General features: G+C 48.2%; 1 protein-coding gene across 2 annotated transcripts; it reads right to left on the reverse strand.

The window, feature by feature from the left end:
• Positions 1-2,372: 2,372 nt before the first annotated feature.
• Positions 2,373-17,879, reverse strand: RBM5 (RNA binding motif protein 5). Of its 2 annotated transcripts, none has more exons than XM_074151757.1 (24): positions 17,727-17,879; positions 17,149-17,611; positions 16,646-16,801; positions 14,615-14,684; positions 14,052-14,125; positions 11,631-11,714; positions 10,857-10,917; positions 10,636-10,701; positions 10,325-10,485; positions 9,146-9,243; positions 8,576-8,663; positions 8,285-8,362; positions 8,122-8,194; positions 7,507-7,592; positions 7,085-7,163; positions 6,738-6,829; positions 6,038-6,202; positions 5,418-5,564; positions 5,266-5,337; positions 4,634-4,813; positions 4,350-4,424; positions 3,767-3,864; positions 3,559-3,688; positions 2,373-3,068 (listed from the first exon to the last, which is right to left on the reverse strand). In XM_074151757.1, the coding sequence occupies exons 1-24, from the start codon at positions 17,741-17,743 to the stop codon at positions 2,943-2,945; spliced, it is 2,739 nt and encodes a 912-aa protein (XP_074007858.1). In that variant the 5' UTR covers positions 17,744-17,879; the 3' UTR covers positions 2,373-2,942. The 2 variants fall into 2 exon arrangements, with proteins under 2 accessions (XP_074007858.1, XP_074007859.1); XM_074151758.1 differs by having other exon boundaries at positions 2,380-3,068; positions 7,507-7,589; positions 8,119-8,194; ... (1 more) ...; positions 17,451-17,611; positions 17,727-17,743.

Raw genomic sequence — 17,879 nt, forward strand, 5'->3', positions numbered from 1 at the left:
CTCTGGGTGCCCCCCCGAGCCCCCCAGCCTGGGGTCTCCATGAACTCTGGGGCTCAGAGACCTTCCTCTTCCCCTGTCATACACATAGGAGAGACTCTGATGCCACTTCACAATAGGGAAACTGAGGCACAGGAGGATCGCAGCATGGCTCTGCCTGTCCAAGGATGGCTTTGCATCTCCTCCTGCCAGTGCCCTGCTCCAAATTCCTCTGTCTAGGGCCCTCCTTCCCCCTCCATCCCTGCAAGGACCCACATCAGCCCATATCTGCCATTTCAGCCATGGGCCAGCACCCTCCAGGGGCAACCTGCATCAGGATCAGGCCACCAGGAAGGGCATCTCCCCCAGCCCCAAGGCAACTTGGCTGCTCAGCCCTCCTCTGGGCCCGGGAGGGGACCTGCCTTGTCACCGTGCACTTATGGGGCTGGCCCCGTCCCACAGCTTCTCCGCCCCCATCCCTGGAGGTCTGTCCCTGGGGAGGCAGGGACACCACGTCCCTCTGAAGGCAGTGGGCCATGGCGCATTCAGTCACGAACAGCCGCGTTGCGCTGCCTAAATTGGAGGCGCCGGTGCCTCCATACCCTGCTTCAGCGGCTGGCGCAGGGACTGGGGGGCAGGCCTGGCAGCAGGGGGGCTTCAAGCCCCCCACACCACCACTGCTCCCTCTCCCTGGGTGCCCAGGGGTAGTGCCTTCCCTCAGGAAGGGGGGCTTTGATTCATCCACCGTGTGGGATGGGCTGCAAGCCCAGGACCCTCATGAAAGCGTTGCTGGAGGAGGGGGCCCTGCTTTGGGTACCCCCCCCCCCCAGCAGTTGTCCCCAGGAGCAGGCAGTGGGGGACTCTGTACCCCCATGGCTCTGCAGCCGTTCTGCCAGAGGTAGGGGTTGGCTCAGCTCCTGGCACTAGGGCGGCACTTTGACGCAGCAGAGAGGGAGAGCCGGGCTGGAGCTGGGAGGAGGCTGTGCTGTGCCCACCACAGGCGGGCCCCCTCCCCGCTCCCGCCTGGGACATCACCCCTCGTCAGGAGGATGCACTGGGAAGGGGATCAATGGGCTGGGAAGAAGCTGAGCTGCACAAATGCACTTTATCGACCCACCGAGCCCACCTGCTGGGAAACAAACCCCCCCATTTACAGCCCAGAGCAGCAAAGCACTTTGGTGCGTCGCCAGCCGGGACACACGGGGAGGTGGGGGAGGCTGGCAGAGGGGGGGGCCTGCCGCAGTGCACCAGGCCTGTCTCCCCCTACCATCATGCTGGGGGGAAACTGAGGCGGAGCTGGCACTCCCGGTGGCAGCCTTGGGTCGTTTTGACCCACCCAGCTTCCTCCATGGAGCCAAAGAGAGGATGCTGTACCCTGGGACTCAGCCCTGTGCCTGGCACAGCGACTTCGGCCCCTGGCTCCAGCTGCTCACAAGTCCGAAGGGGGGGGGGGGGGGGGGCTGCTCCCATCCTGCCTTGGACCCCCCCCGCTGCCGGGGCCGGACCCGCAGCGATGCTCGGGGAGCCTCGGCACAGCAACGACGGGGGTGTGACAGCCGGGACACGCCTGCCACCTGGTGGCACGGCCCGGACGGCACAGCCGGCCCGGCGACACCAGAAGCGACCCTGTCCGTCCCCTCCACGGTCCCCCCGGCGCCGGTCCCCAGCCTGCAGCAGTCCCGTACGCAGGGATGGAGGGTTTTTTGAGGTTCACCCCCGGACAGGCACCCCCCAAAATAAGGAAGCAGCCAACCCCTGCCACAGGAGCCAGGGCAGATCTGGCAGACATCAAGGCGGGATCCACCCCACCCCATGAAAGGCAGCCCCAAGGAACTGGCCCCCCAGCCAGAAGCATGGGCAGAGGTGAGGGCTGAGCCCTTCTCTGCTCATCGTAGCTCCTGGGGGACAGAAGGGCAAGACCCGACATTAGCACAGGCAGAGGAAAGATGGGACAGAAACTGAACAGATGCAGAAGGAAAGCCCTGGGAGAGGAGGTGGTTCACCATCACCCAGTCTCCAGCAGCTCCATGGCACTGTGGCCAGAGGCAAGCTCAAGTGGAACACAAAAATCCCGTGCCAGGCTCAGATGTCCCCCCCTGAGGTGCCACACAAGCTGGCCACCCTCCCCTTCAGCCCACCACCCAACCAGAGAAGCTGCTGGTAACACCCAGGGACCTGCAAGCTGCAGAAGACATTTCTGCTGGTTCTCTCCTGCTCCCCTAGCTATGGCAGGAAGATCTGGTCCTCCACCAGCCACTGTCCACGCTGAAGCCACAAGGAAGACAATGGCCCAAGGCAGAGTGTTAGGGATGTAAGGAAGCAAGCGAGTGGAGCACTGCGTGGAGCAGAGACTCCAGGATAAAGTCTCAACAAGGAAGAATCAGAACCACAGAAAGGACAAGTAGCGTTGGCAACTTACTCTTCATTCAACCCACCGAGAAACAGAAATAGGATCATTTTTTGGATGTATTTCTTTTGGAAATGAGCCAAACTGGCAACTAGAATCAAAGTCTTCAAAAAGTCTATACAAAGATGTATCATACAAAATGTACAGGAAAATTCTCCAAAAAAAAAAAAAAATAACAAACCCAAAAAACAAACCAGACAGACAATACAACAAAAGGAGAGCAAAGACGGTGTGAAGCCACGGCTAACAGGTCCTGTCCCTGCTCAGGAGGGCAGAAGCGGCATCTGGACAACACGCTCCAAACACAAAATACATTACACTATGTACAAGACCATATAAAGATCAGCATCCCCTTTGGTCTAACCAGGAGCTCTCCAGCATGAAGGTGGGGCAGTTCAAACCATCTGCTCATGGAAGTGTTACATGCCGAAGAGGGGAAAAAAGTCCAAGGGAATGAAATGGTCAACTCTAAACCATAACGAGATTACAGCCAGGCCACCGAGGCTACGGAGTTTAACAGTCAGTTCTGGCTAACAAGTGCTTTGCGGGCCAGAGCACATTACTCCATCTCCGTGAAGCGAGCGAACATGGCTTTCCGCACTGCGTCTTTGTACGAATCTGCAGTGGAGACGCCGTAGGAGCTGCCCTTGGCTCCCAAACCAGCTCCTCTCATTCGTACTTGGGCCTGCAAGGGAAGAGAGACACGCTTCAGCTCTGCAGCCAGACACTACACCACCATACAGGACATCACAGCAAAAACCAGTGTCTCAAGCTGCCCTGGGGACCCCAAGCAGCCATGAACACTGACACCGGGAGATCAGACTGCACACAACACCCCGTGCTTGCCGACTTCACACCGCTGATCCCACCCCACCACCGGCCGAAATGACACTGCAGAGAACACAGTCCTAACAGCGCAACCCCGAGCTTGGACAAACCCAGGGAAGCCAACAGGAGCAGAGTTCTGACAGAAGGAAGCACAGCCCTGCCTGTCTGAGGAGTCCCAGCTCTGCCCCAGCACCCAACAGGATAGACAAGAGCAGGAGTCAATGTCACCAGAGGCAGCTTTGCTGTGGATGGCACAGTTTCTACCACAAGACACCCTTAGCAGTGAGTGCTTCTGGATTAAATAAAAGGCACCAAACCTCATGGAGGAAATATCCATCTCTACTTACCTCAATGGGTGCTGTGATGCCCTGACATTTCCTTCCCAGGCCTGAACCTTCCCTCCAGCCCATGGCCTGCAGCATCTTGTTGCCGATATTACTGTTGTCAAGGCCATCTTTGGTGGGCTGCTCATAATTGCTGCGGGAAGAAGAGAGGGGTTAACCCAACTGCTCACTGTGTACTGAAGCAATCGCTGAGGAGCTTTCGGATACATACACTGTGCCAGCGTCGTAGACCTTCTTGCGCTTCGGCTCAGGGGGCTCTGGGATGCCATACTTCTCCCGCCTCTCAGCTGCTCTGTCTCTGTATTTCATCTGCATGAGGTAACCAGATTTAGTACTGATTTAAGGACAATTTTGTTCATCTTGGAGCTATGGCAATAAGCTATACGCCTACTATTATATAAAGATGTCCACTGCAGCCTGCCAAAACGTGTCTTGACTAACACCACAGAGAGGAGAACCTCAAATGCAAGTCCCTGTAGCACATCAGAAGCTGCACTGGAGTAGGAAAAGCCTGGCCCCAACCCCTGCTGGATTAGCTGTTGATTACCACTCAAAAGGATTCTGGTCCCAGTCTGGCAGCCCTGCACTGGAGATAGAAGAACCCTTCCCTGCTAAGTAGGAGCTGTGGGATTTGGGACACTTCTCTCCATGTAACAGGACAGCTCTGAACCCTGACCCAAGAAGGGGTTGGCTTACAAGGATTATCTCAAGTGATGTGTCAGGATAAGGAGAGCTCAACATATCACCTGTGCAGGTTTTCCACTAGCTACTCATCTGCTCATCTCAACACTGACCTCTCTCTCACGCAGCTCCAAGGCTTCAAGTTCTTGCTCTGAAAGCTTTGACCTCCTATAAATATCCATGTTTTGCTGAAACAAGAAGAGATTCACATTAACAACACTGAATGCACAACAGCTCTTTTTTTGTAAGTAGTCGACTTCTGGGAGAGCAACAATCGACCTGCAACTGTTTATGTTTGAAGAGGAACAGTTTTCCCAAACAGAACATGCATGACCGGTTTGGTTTACACACTGAATTACAGCAACCAAGCCCCTTCCTAAGAGCACAGGGCAAGTACCTTGTGCAAGTCAGACAGCTGTTGGTGCCGAATCAGGGCATCTTTGTTTGGGAACTGCCTTCTACACAGCAGACAAGCCATCTTCTTCCAGTCGGTCAGCTTCTCTTCCTCATTCTCCATTCTTTCCAGTAAGTCCTCATCGTTATCGCTATCACCACTGTAGGCAGCCACAAGGCCACGCTAGAAAGGAAGGACACCGTTAAGAATCCAACAGTGTCACCACAGTTCAGGAAGAGCCCAGAAAGGGAAGACAGAGGCTGTAGATTTGTTTGTTGCACAGGAGAGGCATCAATCTATCATTACTAAGGATGAAATCCCACTCCAAAGAACCACACACTACAGAGGCTGCAAGACTTTGTTTCCACTAGCCAAACAGTAATTTGACTACAGTGTTTTTAAGAACCTCCAAACCTCAACTGAGCTCTTGTGGCTGGAAGAATCACAGTTTTTCTCAGTGTATCTCAGTCACCCAGCCTACTGACTGCACTTGCACTGGACCACTATAACCACCATGATCTTTTACAGATGATGCTGTGGAAACCCAGGTGGGAAAGCAAGTATCTGCTAGACCTCCTCTGAAGTGCTTTACCAGCAGCCTTTGGGAATACCTCTGTCAGGTACCTCATACTCACCTTCAGCGGATTTTCATCGTCCCCATTTTTCAACACCTCTGGCAAGATCTGCTGTCTCTCAGACAGAGCTCCCTGGATGAGACAAGAACACCATGAGCACCAGGCTCTCTGCCATACCACCCCCCGCTGCACACTATCTCCAGCACCTTCACCTTTTTCTCAAAGAGGGCAAAGCCTGCATCTGCAGCTGCTGACTCTTTCCGCTCTTCCTCCCTGGTACTCAGTGGCTGGAAGCTATTCTTGAAGTTCTCTTTCTGTTTGTTCAAACTCTTTGCCCAGCGCTCCATGTCTTTAGCAATCTGAAATGCAGAGTGGTTTGTTCAGACAGCTCCCCTCACAGCTATCAATCTCTTCTGACACAGATTCAATCTTCCATACAGTTTCCAGAACAAGTCAACCCACTACCTTTTATTTTTAAATCACAGGCCACTGGATGTAGTGCAGCTGTTTCCCTGTATACAGTGTTCAAAGATACCGCAGCTTGCTTGTTTCACTGTATGAACCCTTCTTATCAATTTAATCCTCTAAGTGACAGCTCAGTTATACTCCCACTGGTCCTGGCATGATTCCATATGCGTTCCTCCTATGCAGAGCTTATTTCTGCACTGAAGCCTTGCCAACTCCACCTCTCCTCAGCCCTCTACAATGTCTGCAAATTGCAGGCATGCATTCCACTGAATAACCTAGGATTTCCTTTGTCATGAAAAAGGAGAACTATTATCCCATTCCACAGAAGACTTTAGCCCAGTTACAATCCCATTTTGTCTTTTACCTGTTGAGCTGTTTTACTTTTAGGCTTTTCTTTCTTTTCCTTCACTTCTTTGGTGGTGGTTGTGGTAGCTGTTTGTTGGTAGGTGACACCTTCTGCAGCAGGCATGTAGGTCTCCTTTTCGCCATCCCAGTAAAGGTACTGCTGGGTTAAGGCATTGTAGTAATACTGCCAGAGGAAAAGAGTCAGGTAAACACCTCATACAAGCCAAGGGTCCACGGGAGCACCTGAGCAAGCTGCCCAATTCAGACTAGTGTCAAAGGGGAAGGCGTTTTTTAAGAGTCCAAACAAGTCTTGCAGGCTCCACAAAGGAGTTGGAAGGCATGAAGTGGCTGGAGCATCTGTCCCCAAACCCAGGTGTTATGCTCAAGAGCACTATGGAGAACCTTTCAGCTCTCCCAAGAGATACCACCAGAGACAGGTGCGCCTTTTTGGGCACTCTGCAACGAAACAACGCAATTACAGTGTCTGTGACAAGTGCTAGTCCTATAGGGTGCAAACTGGGAAGAAAATTAAGGAAAGGAGAGAAAAAATGAAGGGCTATATAAGAGGGAAGTCAAAGCTCAGCCCTACACACACTGCTGAGAGTTATCTGATACATTCAGTATTTTGTGCACCTCAGAAAGTTAATTTCACTCTCATGAGACAGGAAACTAATAAAGGACCTTAACAGCTAAGACAGGTGGGAAGAGCTTGCGTTTACCTGGGAATTAGGATCATAGTAGAGCCCTGTTACAGGATCATAATAATATCCTGAAGATTCATCATATTGGTAGGTGGAAGTGTCAGGGACAGCTGTAAAAAAATTAAAGTGTGGGACATGGTCGTTCCAGTCAAATTCAGACAGGTATCTTTCCACATTTCAGGTAAAATTTTGAGATTATTAAGCAGCCATGGTGCCAGATGTGTCTGATAAGGACTTTTATTCACCCGTGCAGAACATGCTCTCCATGGACTGCTTCACCACTGACGTATGGTGATAGAGCCAAGTCTCTCTCTTGCTACACAGTGACAGATACCTGTCCCCAAGAGCACCTCCCCATTGCTTACCATACTTGGTTCCAGGGACCACACCAGTCGGGGGAGCTGTTTGTGCCTGAGTGCTAGTGGTAGCTGGCGCTGATTGTGTCTGAAAAAAAAAAAAAAACCAACCCAAACCACAAATCTCAATTAGCAAATCTGTCACCAAGGCGTGAGAAAACTAGGAGAGTGAGCCAAGGCACGAGCAGCCCACACCATGCATACAACAGGCAGCTCTTCACCAGTACACTTTGCACTCATCCTCAACAAAGAACAAAGCTATCGCAGAGAAGAAATGGCAGATGACTTATGACCACAAGCACTGTGACTAACCCGTGGCCGCTCAGCAGCTTTGCTGTACCACCCGCTTTAAAGAGCAAAGGCCACAGCTAAGCCAGATATCCCACATAACCCTGGCATTGAAAGCAAGGAGTAATTAGGGCTGTAATTACCGGAGAGTCAGGTGAGTTTGTCTGTTGATTATACAACTGAGGACTCTGGGACACAACTGCAGCTGTAGTGGTAGTGACTGGAGCTCCTGCCAACAGACAGCAATAATGCATAAGCCAACTAATTTGTAAAACAGTACTTCACCCTAGCGCTAAGATTACTTTGTTTACAATTTCAGCTCCGAATTCGAGCTCCAGTAGCCAAACAAGGCAATAAACGTTCAAAAGGAGACAGATACACAGTGGGTATTTTCTACCCAGACAAGGAATAGTTTCCTTTTCAGGAGGAAATATTCTGCTCCCTAAGTCGTGATTCCTGGCCTCAACAGCTGCTCATACTGAGGATCTGTCTAGAGCTGCTCACACAGTTCTCACAGCCTCGAGTTCAAGGCTGTTGTCAATAGTCTGAAACAAAACCTGCTCTCATCTCGCAGACTAGAGGTCCCCACTTGAATGAATTTGTTACGGTTCTCTAGTATCACGTACTCATTCAGACAGCCCGAGAGCGAAATCAGTCAAGTCTCCCTTTACACAGCAACATAGAGGCTAAGGTAAAATACCCCTACTGCAAAATTATCATTGCAAGCAATAGCACCTCCCACATGTCAGAATTACTACCTGATATCGTAGCTGAATCCGAGTCCAACACTCCTCCTTGGTTTTGGTAGTACTGCTGATAATCCTGGGAGTACTGTGAAGGGAAATTAATAACAATGCAAGATGAACAGATACCCAAATTACAACAACCTACAGGTTAAAGCTACTAACCACCGCTACTAACCTGAGCGTACTGTGTGTAGCCATCCTGTCCTGACTGGAGGTAGCTGTAGTCAAGGGTGCTGCCTTCTCCAGTCTGTGGCTGAAATTCGAGAAGGCAGTCTTTGTCAGGGACAGAGAAGTTACTGCATTTAAGAATTTCAGTACTGCTTAGGCTCCAGCCTAACTGTCAGAGCAGATCTCTCTCACAGCTTTGGTCAGTTCAACCAAGCAAGCGGCCAGCAGTGAAATTATATACTCTACTTTTTTTATTTTCAGAAAAGCAGGACTATGAGCAACAGCCTCCAAATCATACCTGAGTGGACGACCACTGAGCTGCAGCAATGGCTGTACTTGCCACTGAGAAGGCGCTGACTCTGTTACCATCTGGGAGAAGCAAGTCTCTGTAACCACAAAAACCACACATCTGAGTAAACGATGCTTCTTTTCTGAAGTGTCTCCCTATGCAAAGAGGCAGAGTCTGCCCATACGCATGCATTTGTTGGCATTGTTGGCAGTTATAAAACATTCTAATTGTAATGAATAAGCCAAAGCACTGCTTGGCAGATAAAGAAACTTCAGGTTCATTATTGTACAGTTAATAACAAGTCACTAGGTCTCCAAGGAAACAAGCGTGCTGTGTACACAAGCAGTTATGGTGTTATCTTCAGAGGACTGGAAACAGGGGTGGTAGAAAACACTGCTTTCACTCTCCTCACACACAGTGACGAGCAGGATGCATGCAACACAAAACGCTTAAGGGAAGCAAAACTTTGCAGTGACAGTCATCTTAATAAAAGCCTGGGTAACAACAACAAATATCTAATATAAACAGAAGGGGAGAGGGATTAAAAAAAAAAAAAAATCAACTGCTATCACAACTCACTTTCTGGCACTCTTTGCAAAGTCAACACCAATTGTTTTGCCATCAATTTTTAATGGTGGCTGAAGACTTTGTAAAATCTGCAGCAGTTGAGAAGCGTCCTACAACAAGAAATACTCATTATTACGAAAGGCAGGTTAGTGAGGATTCAGAAGTTCCCAAAGCTCCACCGTTTCACATACAGCCACTGAAAGCAGCTTTAAGCTGTAAGAACACCTCCATCTCCTCATAATATACACACGCAGAAGAGCGCAATGGGACCAATCACAGCCCATGTGACAATAGCGTGGCATTTCCCTGGGTCACTGAATATTAAACATGTTCTAAAATCTTAGCTTTATAAAGCAATGTTTGCCCCAAATTACTCCAAACTGGGAGGCCAGCAGAGACTGAGATCAAGCACTCGTTTTCATCCAACAAGAGACTGTTCAACTCTGCCTAAAACAGGTCCAAACAGATCCCGTTGCTGACTGAGTTTGGCATATAGAATCACGTAATCATTTGGGTTGGAAAAGATCCTGAAGATCAAGTCCAACCGTAAACCTAACACTGCCAAGTCCACCACTATACCAGGTCTCTAAGGAGCACCATATCTACACATCTACACAATACCTTCAGGAATGGTTATTCTACCATACCCAGGGACCCTGTGCCAGTATCTGACCTCCCTCACAGATAAGAGGTTTTGTCGTCACACCTCACTGTGATTTCCCATGTTTCAATTCATAGCTGTTGCCTATTGTCCTATATCTGTGTAGCCTCAACTAGAATGTCTCTGCTGTCCCTACACCCTCCCAACGGATGCTGCAAAAAGCAGCAAGATTTCTCTCCTCCTCCTTCTCAAGGTGGAAGAAACCCAATTCCGTGCACCTTCTCCCACATTATATGCCCCAGACCTTAATTTTTGTCATTGAATATGATCCCAGACCATTATTTTTGTGATCCAAGCATGAAGCTAGCCTTCATTGCTCTGCTATGAAAATAGCTTTCCAGTGGGCTCACAACATCCCACCACCTTCTTTCCAAACTGCAGCTGATTATGAAAGGCTTTGACACGCTGAGTGTCAATTAACCCTCTGTGAACTGGGGTGGTCCTTCAGACAGCCCAAAGGCTCTCAGTGCTTCAGCTACAGAAGGATGTTAACAAGCTGTTTCTCTCCAACACATCAGTAAGGCCCTCACCATGGCAGAAGACAGCTGCACAAACGCAAAGCCTCTATTTTGCTGAGTCTGCTTGTCTTTGATAAGACGAATATTATTGACTGCCAGAGATGCATATGGAGACAAGGCAGTCATGATGGATTCCACTACTGTGTGAGGAGCAATGTTTCGGAGAATGATGGCTGAGGAGAAAAGAAAGTATGGCATTAGCTGTGCACGTAACGGCTTTCCAGAGTACTTCAAGTTCTTCAGTGGGCAGTCTTGAGGTATAGGAAGGATCTTAGTACCCATGTTTAGATTTCACATTATACAATAAGTCAAAGATAACTTACTGTCACAGTAATAATCCACAGACTGAACGGCTTCTGCTGCTCCAGGTGGTACCTCCTGTTCTGAATCTTCATAAGAGGAGGAAAATATTTTAGTCACAATATGGCTCATTCACTCAATCTCAGCATTTCACAAGCCAGCCTAGGACCTACAGTGAATTCCTACACAGGACAGAAAGTTTCCCACAAAATCAAACACAGCCAAAGAGATCAATGTAACGTACCAAATTTGTCCGCTCCACAGCGGAAGCATTTTAGCCTCCTCCTGAAGTTGTAAAGGCAGCACTGTAAGGAAGAACAAAAGCCTATTAAGAACTCGGGGAATTTTTTTTAAATTTTTAACATTTGCCATACAGTAACAAAAACTAGACGTTCACAATAAGTTACATAATGAAGCTAAATCCACCAGAGCAATTGAGAACAGAAAAAACCACCCGTGTCTGGATCACAGCTGCATTTCAGAACATCCCAGATACCTTTTCCCTAGTCCTCCTGAATTATGTAGTTATTTAACTGTGTGGTCTTCAACTCATAATTCCAGGCAAAGTAACTACTTTAAAAAGCACAGTATTAAATGAAACACAGGCTGGAAAACAAGTTCTCTTTATGGGGAAAAAAGTGTAGTTAAAGCCTGACAAAACAGCCTGGTCTTCATCTCACTAAATCATCTCCACTTATGGGGGGGTCAAACAAGGAGTGCACAGCAGTACATAGCAGACCAGCAGCAATTCTACACTTGATTAGCCGTCACCTAACGATTTCATACTCTAGTACAGCTCACTGCTCAAACTCTGCATCTTCTGGGGCAACACCTCATCACTCCATCTACTTTGCCACTAGACCTACAAACCTTTTCATTCCTGCGTCTTAGCATTCCTATGATGTCACATGGACCAGCAGTACAAGCAGGTCTGAATCACGTATGGCTTTGTGCAAACCACTAAGCTGGTGAAGACCACTGAAGCTTAGACAAACTTCAACAAAAACACACACTGTACCTTGTTGCAAAGCCAGTCCTCAAATTTAGGCCTGGGGTTGCTGTAGTGCATCGCAATCTGCTTCCCTTGAATCACCAGCTTTTTCTGCAAAAAAAGTAGTTTCAATCATTCCTGTATCAAGGTACACATGTCCATTTTCCCATGGCAGAGCACCCTTCGGAGGAATCAGTGCTCCTGAATTAAATGGACAACATATGGGGAGGATGTGGAGGACAACCACCGCCACCTACACCCTGCCCATCCAATCCTGCAGAGAGGAGGACGAGGGCAGTAAGAGAATGGGATGTGGAGCAAAGATAAACGGAATCAGGGAGTGTTGAAAAAGCTGCCAAACACTAAACGCTGACATGGAACCAGGAAGTGTCTCGAAGGAGACAAAGTCCTAACTGCTGCATTCAGGATTAACACATTTTTAGGAGTCTCTTTGCCCCCACATATCTATTCGCTTCTGGTATAGCACTGAGCAACTTTTAAAACATGTCCTTAGGTGACTGCTTCACTTCTTCCCCTAATCCAAATACCCCAGACTTTTAACAACCACATTTGGATTACTTTTGCAAGCACTTTCTTCAGGAGTGTCCCTTTGAAAATACAGTAATTCCTCCCAAAGGGACCCTGCTTAGACTTCTTGGAGGCTGGATGACAAGTGCCATCAACTGAAACGTAACACAGAGTGGTTTCCTTTGACTAATGCATCAGTTCAATTGGAAGCCTGCACGAGAGGTTTGTGTTCTTCATTCAGGCAGGAGCTCTCCAAAATGAGGAACTGGACTGCAAGTGAAGCTTCTCCAGAGGTAGGAAAAGTTCATAATGCTTTCAGCACGTCCCCTCTCTCTGACTTTAGAGGAGTTAGGAATTTGCATCTTTTTAAGAAGCCTTGATTCTCAGCCTCACACTTTGCCAAGTGCGGGTACGCAGAATGCCCTTTCAAAACATGGCCATCAACATACTTTAGTCAAACAGGTGGAAGTATGTCTGAGGAAGTGCGTGTTACAGGCCAAACCCCAGACATTTTAGTAGAAGAACTAATTTTATAGCAGGTTGGCTTACTGCATAGGTACCACAGAAGTGCCAGGACCGCTGGCTTTTCTGATAACAGGGTCTGACACAGATCTAGCACGTAGCATGAATAAGGCTCTCACATTCTGCACAACTAAATAGGGCAAAGCCATTTCTCCTACCGGCAGGAGGGAGGGTTGGAGGGCCCAGCACTCACTGGAAATGCACACATAGAAACAAAGCTGCTCGCATAGTTGCAATACATCATTCTTTCATCTAACAGGCAGCAACAGGGCTGCTGGGGAGATTCTACGTTTTCCCTACTACTAGGGTGGCTGGTTACTGGAGTGAATTTGAATGTTTCAATAAATTATGCATCAGTACAGCTTTGTATATATTAAAATTATCTCATCTCTGAAAATAGGCTCAGCATTAATTTCTTGACATAAATCTTTCTGCTGCATCCACCAACCCTACCGAGCAGCACGTCAGGAAAACAGAATTTTAATGCTGCTCTCTGGCTGGGGAAACTACCCATGGTATGGGACAGGTGAAACCCTATTCCAGTATAAGGCACACAGTAACTTCCATCTGCTGGAACTAAGTGCCTATGAATCCCATTACGGTGCCATTTCTTTATGCACTAACACCAGTAGAGCAGAACAGCATTCCTCATGCTGTGCAGGGACCTTCACAGCAAATACTTGGTTGTGAAATAAAAAATGGCTTGATATACTTTGCTCACTTTGAGAGCATTTTTATGAAGTTCTGTTCTTAAAACAGATTATGAATATTCAAAAAGGAGCAAAAGCAAGTGAAACTCAAGTGCAAGAGGAAAATCTCACTGGCAAAGGAACTAGGGGACTTAATGCATTTTGGCTCCTTATCAAGTCATCATACTCCCCAAAAGACAAAGTACACAGAGTAACATACACAAGAACTCTCTACCACATTTAGGTGGAATAAACATGCTTTTCCTCTAGAAGAGCCAGTTCTCCCCCCTTTAACTGAGGGAATGCACTACTACCATGAAGTGGTACTTCTCTTTCAAGGTTGGTATCAATGTAATACAGAGAGCTGGTGCTTTCTCTGCCAACAGAGAAAAAACCACCATGGCGAAGTTAAGATTTTTTTTTAAGAACTATTTGTTAAACCTTCATGAGCCAATTAGATCAAAACCAAGTAATTTAAAACAATGGCACATTTCACCAGAAGTGCTCAACCGATTATCTCTCCTAATTTTACCTGGTATTTTGTCCTACTGTTACGTATTTTAATATATACAAAGCTTTTATTCTTTTAAATCACTGTTATGGAACAAACCACTCCTTCCACCTTTATTTTTTTCTTTTTTTTTTTTTTTTTTAACTGTACAGACTTGTTCCATTTTCAGGAATATCTAGACTTGGTGAGTGAAGCAACCTGATTGGCTTCCATCCAGCTGGTAGCATCTTGAAAGTGATAAAACTCCACGAAGGCGAAACCACGGCTTACACCTAGAGACAGCATTCAGATATAGACGGGATACTTGTGTTAGTCAGTTCCTTTAAAACAGGTGAATCTCTCTCCAACTGCTTCATTACTTCATGACAAAGCAGCTTTACAAATGCGACGTCAACTGCTGGGATCTGCTCGGTATTTTGCCATGGCAAGGAACCAAGCTCCCTTAACTGGCTACATTTCACTTGATTTGAATCCATGTTTAAAGGTAACCATGCAACAGACTACATACTATTAAATGGGTTTATACTATTATTACTTACCAATACCTGTTAACAAAAACCCCTGCGGACAGACTCCTTTTAACATGTTGACCAGCTATCTAAAAGTCTTCGAAAAAGCCACATTCCTTAGCCATGGCAAACCTTTTTTTTATTTTTTTTCTTTTTTTATTGCATGTGCTTGCAGTTTGGGGACAATTCTGGATACTCTTTTGGGCTGGGGAAGAGGAAGGTGATGTCAAAAACTGGATTAAGAGCTCTCACCTGTCTTTCTTTTCATCAGCCTCACGTCTGCAGGCTGAGGACCTTCAAAGGACTCAATAAGCTCCCGAATCTGCATGAGATTGAATCAGACAGTTAAATTTTCACATCTTGGCAAACAGCTACGAGACTCACAGAAGCAACCTACCTTACAGTACATGCAAGAGGTACCTAGAAGCATAGTATTCTCAACAGTCTCTCAGAAGAAAAGAAAACTTTTAGGGAGAACCTAACAGGAGACCGATGAGCATCAGAGAACCCACATAGTCCTACACTACACTAAGACAACTCTTGTCTTCACTTAGACCACGGAATCCTCCACAATCTGGATCACCACATTCTTGTGTTCCAAGGTTATCTATGCAAGATTTGGCAAATACTGTGCTTGCAGTTATCTAAATACCCCTGGCTCCTAGCAAAGGAAAACAAGAATGGTATACTGCAAGGCTCCATGATGTATGTATTCTTAAACCTCACGCTACAGTCCTCATCCTCTAACAGTTCCCCTTCTGTTTTTCAGGGGATAAAGCAGATCTGTGAAGAATGTATTGTCAAAGAACCAGCTGAAGAGATGTCAGTTCTTCAGCCATAACAAAGCTGCTTAAGTTGTGACACAGGCTACATAAATTGCTACTGCAGAAAGGGATACAGCAAAAAGAAATGTTAATGATTTTTTTAATGTCAGAGCAGTATACAAAAGGTGGGTTTTAGCAGCTCTTACAGAACTCAAACTACACTGCACACAACAGGACTGCTCGACAGACTCAAAACTGATCTAAAGCTGCTCATTTACATGCTGACTGAAACTGACATCTTCAGTGCAAGTCCCCTTTTTCAGGAAAAAAGTGGAGAAAGCTGAAAAATATGTACAAAATAAGTGCCCAGGTAATGTTAACTTAAAAAAACAATCAGTAGTTCCAAGATGCATCATCTACACTCTAGAGGTGAGTCCAGAATTTAACTTTCCCGTAAATTATGCTACAGTTATTTGCACAACTGTAGAGCTACAACATTAACACCCCAGAAACAAAAACTGGTTTGAAATTCTCTGTGTAATGTCTGACTGGGTTGTCTCATTTGGATGACAGAGCCTACACTTTACCAAGCACTTATGAAAATATTAGACCAGCACACAGTATTAGGAGTGAATAATCAAGAAAAAAAACCAAAACAAAACCCATTGCAGAAATAGCGCAAAAGGATTCTCCACGTTAAGCAATCAACACAAAAATACCTCAAGAGGCAGAAGTGGAGTCTGCCTGAAAACAAACTGGAATAGCTTGGCTTCTAAAGGGTTCCCCCTCGCCCCTCAATTAACAGTTGCAGACTTGCATCTTAGTAATCAAAATAATCCAACAAGGAAGACAAAAAGTTAAAAAATAGTAAGAAAAGAAAGCTCAAAGCTGATGACGTTCAATATCGTTTTATCAAAAGAAGTTAAGATAGCCACGTACTAAGCTCATTGGTACTTGCTCTCTCAGCTCCACAGCAGCCATTTTATGACTTGCACAGCTGTACCCACACAAAGTAGCTTTGTGCAGGGCTGCACTCAGCTGAGGAGCTCGGAGGCTGTGTGCAACCCTACCAGTCACAACTTCTGGCCTCAATAAAGACCCGGAAAAATTCAAGTAAGTACCTCCTCTCTGTTTCTCTCCCCTTCCCCTTCCACGAGGCAGGGGGAGGGGGGAGAGAAGGAAAAAAATCTGCCTCTTCCCTCCTATACGGAAAAGCAGAGAAGAGCAGGTAATTTAAAATCCACTCTTAAGGAAAGCATCCAAACATGCATGAAAAAAAATACTGTTCACACTGTTCCCTTTGAAAGAACCTGGTTAACATTCAACTGACCTCTGTTACTTAACAGTGACAGTTTAAACCCTTTTAGGATTCAAAATGGCAGCGCGAACCCTAGAGAGGGGGCCACCATGATGCAGCTTTCAACAAAATGGCAGCAGCGACTACCACACAGAGCAGCCGACACAAAGCCGCAGGCTTCCCGACGTGCAAGAAAAGCAAAGCCCCTTTCTGGCTACTTACATCGTTCTCTGTAACCGTGATGGGAAGGCCACGCAACATGATCGTTTTGCTTTCTTTCTCATCGTTAATGTCGTTCCTGTAGTCGTGCTCTCCATAGTCGCCATCGGAATGGTATCCATCTTCTGATTTGTCACTGTTCCTGCGCTCCCGCTCCCTCTGAGAGGCCAGCGCCCACAATTAACCACTGCAATTTCTACCAACGAGCCCCCGCAATGCCATAAAAACGAAACACAACAAAAAACTCCCACTCCCCATGCGACCATCTTTCCCAGGTTTGCTCCTGACAATCTCAGGCACAACAGCCAAGCTCAAACCGACACCCCCACCACCACCACCACCTTCGCCCCAGCAAAGCCCCGGGATGCCAACCCCGCCCCTCCCCGGCCCCAGGAGGGCTCGTAGCGGGACCCCAGGGCTCCGGGGACCCCTACAGGGCCGGCCCCGACCCCCTCCCGCCCCCCGGGGCTGCAGCGACCACGGCCCGGTTCGCCCGCCCCACTCACCTCAGGGCTATCGTAATCGCGGCTATCGTAGTCTCTGTCATAGTCTCGGCTGTCGTAGTCTCGACTGTCGCGACTGTCGTAGTCTCGGCAATCCCGGCTGTCGTAGTCCCGGCAATCGTAGTCTCGGCTGTCCCGGCTGTCGTAGTCACGGCAATCGCGGCTATCGTAGTCCCGGCAGTCCCGGCTGTCGCGACTATCGTAGTCTCGGCAGTCTCGGCTGTCGCGACTATCGTAGTCCCGGCTGTCGTAGTCCCGGCAGTCTCGGCTATCGCGGCTGTCGTAGTCCCGGCTGTCGTAGTCCCGGCTATCGTAGTCGCGGTAGTCATCGTAGCGGTCACCGCGGCGCTCCTCGCTGGACCTCTTGTAGTCAGAGTCCCTGCGCCGGCTGCGGGACTCCCGCTCATCACGGTCCTCCCTCTCTACGATGGAGCCGTAGCGGCCGCTCCGCTCCGTCCTGCTCACGCTGCGGGGCACACCAGGCCGAGCTCAGGGCGAGAAGAGCCCGCAGCGACCCCCACCATCGCCCACCCCCTCCCCACTTCCCATCCCTCCCTCCCCTCTCTCCCACCCACGCTCACCGCTTGTCCGAGCCCATGCCGCCGTCCACGATCCGCCAGCACACAGCGCAGCGCTAACCGCCACCCACGGGGCGCCGAACACACGCGCACAACCCCTTAGTCCCTCGCCACAAAATGGCGCCGAGGCGACTGCCCGTCTTCTACCCAGCAGGC

This window comes from Numenius arquata, chromosome 8, assembly GCF_964106895.1.
Source record: "Numenius arquata chromosome 8, bNumArq3.hap1.1, whole genome shotgun sequence".
Lineage (NCBI taxonomy): Eukaryota > Metazoa > Chordata > Aves > Charadriiformes > Scolopacidae > Numenius > Numenius arquata.